We start from the raw sequence: 7,330 nt of genomic DNA, 5'->3' as shown, positions 1-7,330 counted from the left end.
GTACCATACTGTCTTGATTACTGTAGCTTTGTAGTATAGTTTGAAGTCAGGGAACCTGATTCCTTCAGCTCCATTTTTCTTTCTCAAGATTGCTTTGGCTATTCGGGGTCTTTTGTGTTTCTATACGAATTGTAAAATTTTTTGTTCTAGTTCTGTGAAGAATGCCATTGGTAGTTTGATAGGGATTGCAATGAATCTATAGATTGCTTTGGTTAGCTAGTGGGAAGCAGCAGCATAGCACAGGGAAATCAGCTTGGTGCTTTGCGACGACCTAGAGGAGTGGGATAGGGAGGGTGGGAGGGAGGCTTAGAAGAGAGGGGATATGGGGATATATGTATGTGTATGGCTGATTCACTTGTTGTACAACAGAAACTAACACAGTTTAGAGAGACCTATAAAATAGAGAGCTATAAAAAAAAAATGCCCCTGGCACTTAAATTCTTCACGTTTGCTCCACTATCTAATTTTGTGGAGTCTTTCAACCCAGTATTTTGTACTCTTGAAATACTTCAAATTGGGGAAGGACTTGGATGCTCTGTGTGTGTGTGTGTGTGTGTGTGTGTGTGTGTGTGTGTGTGTCTGTGTCTGTGTCTGTGTCTGTGTATGTAAATGTGAAGGGTCCTTGAGGGAAGAAGGCTAAATAGGAGGGGTTTCTGTTCTGGCACCTCTGAGACACCTCCTGTGGGGAGTACGTTTGATAACATCAGGGATCCTAAGAGGTGGTGGCAGAAAGGGGAGGTGAGGGAGTTGCTACCATCCTGGAGTGGTCCCTGAATGTGCCAGTAGCAGCGTGGCCAATGGTGAGCCTTGTGGCCCCAGCTCAGGACCCAGGGAGGCTCTGGGGGAACACTAGAATTCCTCCCTCCCTCACCTTGAAAAGTGGGGGATTTGGCACTCTAAAGCCACGGAGGGAGCTTCTTTGCTGCTTCTTTCCCATTTGCTTATTTCCTTTCACTTTTTCTTTGGGTGTCCTGTAAACACCTCCAGCCATTTTGTTGCAACAGACGAAAGGAAGCTACAGTGGGCCATTCATGTTTGGTTCTTCTTTCTCCCCAGAAGAAAAACATGAACTTGTGTAGACCTCAAAGAATAAAATAGTACAGGAAGATGCTTCCAAGTTGAGATATTACAATTCAAGAGCTTTCTGGATCTCTAAGGGCTGCTATCAATGAAAGAAGCAGCCCTCATCTGCCTGCCCTTACTTTCATCCCAGGTCTTTTGAATATTTATTTATTTATTTATTTATTTATTTATTTATTTATTTCGTTGCCCAGGGTCTTAGTGGTGGCATGCAGGCTCCTTAGTTGCGGCATGCATGTGGGATCTATTTCCTTGACCAGGGATTGAACCCGGTCCCCCAGCATTGGGAGCATGCAGTCTTAACCACTGCGCCACCCACCAGGGAAGTCCCCCAGGTCTTTTGAAAGCACTTAATGAGAATGTGGTTGGATAATATTTTTATAATCTAGCTGATTCCACCCCTACCACACAACCTGTGTTTCCTCTAACCCTTGACTGATTCCCTGTCCGGGCTGCAGCCACTTCATTCTGGGCTCATGACTCAGAAGGGATGTGGGACAGAATATAGAGGAAGGAGCCTCCAAAGCCCAGGCCAGTGGAAGAAGCGAGTAAGGACTCAGCTTGTAAGTGAGAGTTTTGGAAGAATGTTTGGTGGCTGCTGGCGGTGGAGACTGGATACAGGAGAGAGAGTTAAAACGAAAGTGATGAGAAGGGGAGAGGCTCTGCTCTATCTCCTTCCTTGGGCCAAGCCCCCATGTGGAGCAGGGGTGGAGGTACCTGACAAAATTCCAGCTAAGCTCATGGGATGGGAAGGCTGAGGGGCCCTGGAGGAGAGGTGGCAAGACCCCAGAGAAGCTGCATGCCTTGGAGCACAGAATGGTCCCTTGAGAGACACATGAGAGGAACAGGCCCGGCAGAAGGCACTGAGGGTTAACTAGTGGCCTGTGTGGACTGATGGTGAGGCCTGGAGGGGTGGCTGCCAGGGAAAAGTGTTGTAGAGTTTCCTCCTGCAATTCAACTGCAACTCAGGGAAAGAGGGGGCCTGGAAATTGACTGCAATTACACATCAACTAATTCTGTGTAATGGAGACTCAACAGAAAAATTAAGTTCAAAAAATAGAAAAATAAAGAGCGCTCCATTTCTTATCCTCCTGAGTTTGAGAATCGGTATATGTTGTTAGAATAGAGGGCCTCCAGTATATCAGGCCCAGTGCTAAGGGCCTCGTATAAGAATTTAAGAGGTTTCTAATCAATGAAAAAAGCATCTCTCTCTTAATCTTTACAATAGCCCTAAACATGGGCACCCTGAGGCTCAGGGAGGTGAAGTAACTTGTAGAAGCTTGTCCAGTAAAAGGCAGAGCCGGCTTGAAACCAAGGCTGTCTGATACCGAGGCACAAGCCATTACCCCCAATGCTTTACCGCCTCCCCACATTCCCAGAGGCCGAGCCCGGGCAGACTGGATAACAGGCCAAATTAGCCTGGTTCCCAGCCTCTGGCTTCTTGTCTCTGATTGGAGTGGTCTCAACCCAAACAGGCCACAAGTGCTCCCCTCACATTAGAAGTTTCCTGTTGTCTCTGCAAACTATGGTAGTGACACCCAACCCTTACCTTCCACCCATTCACAAAGAAAACCAATTCATCCGATCTCGATGGGCAAGGCTTTGCACCCGTAGATAAAGTTTCACCTTACAGCTCCAAATGGGAATGCTCTTTGGCACCAGCTGCAGAAATGAGCAGAAAGGATTTAGGTCTGAGCAACTGAAATCTCTCCCTGTGTGGAAGCAGACAGCCTGGAGCCCCAGAGAGCAGGGCAGGGGGTGGAGACTCCCTTGCTTTGTGGCCTTTTAAGTGAAGGGCACCTGCGTGGCCCGGCTCATGCCTAGCTTTGCCTCCTACCAATCCTGGCTTTGAAGCTTGCTTGTGAATAGCCCACACCTCTTTGTGCTTCCTCGGAAGTTGGGGGGCTTCAGTGTGAAAATCATAAACAGCTGTTTAAACTTAAACCCACTCTGGGGCTTCCCTGGTGGCTCAGTGGTTGAGAGTCTGCCTGCCGATGCAGGGCACGCGGGTTCGTGCCGCAGTCCGGGAGGATCCCACATGCCGCGGAGCGGCTAGGCCCGTGAGCCATGGCCGCTGAGCCTGCGCGTCCGGAGCCTGTGCTCCGCAACGGGAGAGGCCACAACAGTGAGAGGCCCGCGTACCACAAAAAAAAAAAAAAAAAAAAACCCACTCTGCATGCTGCTTCCGCCCCAGGGGCATGTCCTGGATGGACTTCTTCCTTCTCATGGAGAGCTAGCAGTGGGCTTTCAGAGACCTCCCACCTGCCCCAACATTTCTCTTATTCTAGCTGCAGAATGTCTCCTCATAGGAAATTGGATGGACAAGTCCAGTCTGTGCCCTGAAGTGGAGGTGTAGGGTGTTGCATCCACCCAGCACCTTGATGCCCTTCCTCCTTCCTCCTGGCCCACAGGATTATTCCATTGGAAAATAGTGATCCAGTCTAGGTAACCACTCAACAGATGAATAAACGGGCCCACCTCTCTGAGCGCAGCTTCACCGCTTTCTCCCTTGGCTGTTGTCTCTGCCACACTGGCCTTTCCCTGCTTCTTGAATGTGCTGAGTTCGTTCCTGTCCTAGGCCTTGGTGCTTCTCTTCTCTCAGATGCTGGCAGGTCTTGTGCCTTCTTGGTACTTGGGTCTGAGCTCTTCCCTGACCACCCCGTCTGAAGGAGCATGTCCATCACTCTCCTAACAGCTCTGTTTCGTTTTCTTCATGGCACTCAGTCCTACCTGACGTGGATGCTTCTTCACCTGTTATTTGCTTTCTCCACTAGAATGTAAGCTCCCTGAGGGCACCACTGTATCCCAGGCCTGGAATGGTGCCGACCACAGAATAGATGCCCAATGAGTACCTGTTAAGTGACCAGAGAAGGCTCTTCCATGCTGCAGTGATAGCAACCCTGTTCCTGTCCAGCTGTGGTTGTTTGTCCTTGTATCTTCCCTCCTTCTCCATTTACCATCAAAAAGCAGCATCAAACCTCCCTTCACTGCTTTCTCTCAATTCCAAAAGCATCTGCAGATCCAACCAATTGCTTCTTTACTTTCTACTTAATAAACCAGGAAAACCAGTCTCGAATCTGCTACTGATAGTTTGTTGGCTTATCAATGTTCGTATCTCATTTTCCCAATTAGGTAATAAGCTCCTGGAGGTTAAGCAGCTGGTTGTTTCCCCCACCATGCTCAGCATGGATGATGACTTGTTCATTGCAGGGATTCATGAATGCTTGACTGATTACCCCAAATACTTTAAATGAAGGAGTCATTAGTGATCATTCATTCATTGGCCCAGCAGTTATTAAGCATCTACCTTGCACCAGGCACTATGCTAAGTGGTAGAGGCACAGTGGAAAACCAGATCTACATGTTTTCTTCCTCCAAAGAGTTTATGGTTAGTAAGAGAGACAATGAACATGTAATCAAATATCAACCATTGTGAGAAACATAGAACAGGGGAATTAGCCTTGTCTGGGGAGAGGGGTCAGAGGAGGCTTCCCTGAGGAAGGGACACATGTAGGCCCGCAAGATGACTAGGAGTTGATTCCAGGAGAATTGGGAATGGAGGGGAGGCAGGCTGGGGGAGAGGGAGAGTGGTATGTGGAGACGGAGGCCCTTCCTCTGGCTGCTTCCACTTAGGGTAAAACCGACGCAGGGATTGTTTAAGGGTCCACACAGTCTGTTCACCATCTTATTCTGCCCTTGTTTTTTTTTTTTTTTTTGGCTTCTGCCCCTGGCAGTGGAAGCATGGAGTCCTAACCACTGGACTTCCGGGGAATTCCTTCACTCTGCTCTTTAAAACAGAGCAGCCAGTGATCACAAAGAGCACACAATTCCCATTTATAGGAGCGCGGATACTGCCAACGAAAAGCATAAATCATGGTGTTTCAAAATATTTATAGGAGTAACTCCTTCAGAGTCAATATAAAACACAAACATTTACTGGAGAAGATCAGTTTTAGCGTACTAAAGTCAGATTACGGTATTAAAGTTGGAAGATATAAGTACTATGGATTAGGGAACCAAATACATTCATTGCTGGGAAACTGGAAACTGACCTTGAATGGCTTTAAAGAAGTGTTTTTCAAACACGTTTCAGCAGGGGAAGTTTTGCTTGAATGGTATCTTGTGAAGTGTAAACAAATTTTTAAGAAGGTTACTGCTTAGCCTGGAGGGCTATGGGTGAGGCCTGAAGTCCTCTGGTTTTCTCTCCTTCGGAAACCCTCAGGGCTCTGGGGAGCTGAGTCTAAAGATCCATCACAGCAGAGGGGACAAAGATTGTTCACAGCAGGAAGGTAGGAGGTTGTCTCTGCCATGTTTTTCTGATTCTCAGATCTCAGTCAAGACAACGGGGGGGAAAAAAGCAACCACTGCTTTTTTTTTTTTTTTTTTTAATTTCTTTACTTTTAAGTGGGTTGTTCCGGTGGGTGAGAGAAATGCCACACCTATTGAACCAGGTGCTTGTATGTTTGTTATAAAAAAAAGGTCTTATGAGTTACATCAAAGAATCCCTGTCACCCAAGGAAAGAATTCACATTGGAAATGACACCCCTCCCCAACAATTCAAACAAACTTATTTCTGGGAAAAAAAAATGTAACCAGTCTTGCCTGCTGATGTAAATGGAAAGGTACTTGCCACTACTTCTGTGTCCCTGGGGTGCTGCCTCGTGTTGCGAGCTCCTCAAAACCTGAAGATGGAACACTGGCAAGCAGACCAACAGTGGGTGCTTTTAGGAACCCTAGGCTGGTCATTAAATGACCTTAGGTTGGTCATTACATGTCTATGTTCCAGACCCTCCATTCTTAACCTCTTTGACTGTGAAGTCCCTTCCCAGCCTCACCCAGCTCCAATCTTCCAGCCTCTGCGGAGCCAGGGGGCTGCTGGGCTTGTGGGAAGCTGAGTGCCAGTGAGGCCTGGGCTCTGTGTGGGGAGAGGTTCCAGGCTGGGGGAAGAACCTGGAAATCTGCACTTTGAAAACTGTGAATCTGGAGGAGAGTTTGGTCCCTTGGGGTGCAGGTGTGCCACGTGGGCTATCCAAGCCCTTCCTTCCCAATGGTCTGGGCGAGTATGAGGGGAGTCAAGGGAGCTGTAAGGCTGTGAGTCTTCCTCAGTTTCCTTAGAAGGGCACTGGCAGGCTTCCTGCTTCTGCCCTGCCAGCCCACCAGGTGAATCAGGATCACTTTGGCTTCTATAGCCTGGTGCTTCTTAGGGTACTCCAATAACTAGGTTGGAGCCCAGAAAGCTGACAAATATATTCAAGGGGGCCTGTTGCGGATTGAGCTGCATGAATTTCCCAATGTGATCTTATTTGGAAACTGGGTCTTTATAGATGCAATCAAATTAAGATGAAGTCACACTGGACTAGAGTGGGCCCTATAAGGGCCCTTATAAGGAGAGGGAGATTTGGAGACAGACAGACGTACACGGAGGGAAGATAGACATGGAGGCAGAGATTGGAGTGATGTGTCTATAAACAGGCATTGCTGACAACCACCGCAAGCTAGCGAGAGGCAAGGGGCACTCCTTCCCTGAGCATTCAGAGGAAGTATGGCTCTGTTGACACTTTGATTTCAGACTTCCAGCCTTCAGAACAGTGAGAGGATACATTTCTGTTGTTTTAAACCAGCCAGCGTGTGGTAATTTGTTAGCGCAGCCCTTGGCAACTCATACAGACCCAAGAGTTAGAGGGCCAATTATTCAAAATAGAACACACTCAGCAAAAGGGAGCTGTCGGAGGAGACAACTGTCGATTTGAATTAAAAAAAAAAAAAGATTATTGAAGTGCAGCCCTCATTAGGGCCCCCCCCAAAGTGGGCAGTGTTGTCAGCACGAGATCTCCACCTGTCAGCGCCCTCAGGGTCTGCCTTGGGGCAGAGGAGCTTCCTTCTTCAAGGTCAAGCTTTTCCCGGGAAGGCCTTTCATCCATGACTGAGTCACTCATGGGTACACAGGCCTGTCCATTTCAGCCTGAGTGGGACAACTCCATGGGGCAATGCTCGCTCCCGGGCTCCCCTCTGAGTTCCTGATGCTTTGAGGGGCCTGCATGAGTTTGACTACTCCCTCTGACAAGTTCTGCTTCCTCAACCTTCCCTTCTCAGGTGTTGATCCCTAAGAAACATCCTGCTCCCTAAACTCTGTCTCAGCACATACTAACAGAAAGCTCAACTTGTAGATATCTGAGCCCTCCTACACCTTTTGACCTCTCCCTCTTTTCGACACTTCCCATTTCTTTTTTTTTTAACATCTTTATTGGAG

The 7,330-nt window shown here is 48.0% G+C and overlaps 1 protein-coding gene across 1 annotated transcript in view; it reads right to left on the bottom strand.

The window, feature by feature from the left end:
• The window catches only part of LOC102987494 (aldehyde oxidase 2-like), a 73,478-nt gene extending 66,462 nt beyond the window's left edge, over positions 1-7,016 (bottom strand). The window contains 2 exon segments of the mRNA XM_055079357.1: positions 2,630-2,706; positions 6,917-7,016. Of these exon segments, the coding sequence (XP_054935332.1) occupies positions 2,630-2,706; positions 6,917-7,016 (177 nt within the window).
• Positions 7,017-7,330: the final 314 nt, after the last annotated feature.

The sequence above is a fragment of the Physeter macrocephalus genome, chromosome 2 (assembly GCF_002837175.3).
Source record: "Physeter macrocephalus isolate SW-GA chromosome 2, ASM283717v5, whole genome shotgun sequence".
Taxonomy (NCBI): domain Eukaryota; kingdom Metazoa; phylum Chordata; class Mammalia; order Artiodactyla; family Physeteridae; genus Physeter; species Physeter macrocephalus.
Note: the sequence above shows the minus strand (reverse complement) of the source record. Positions and strands in the feature narration are given on the sequence as shown.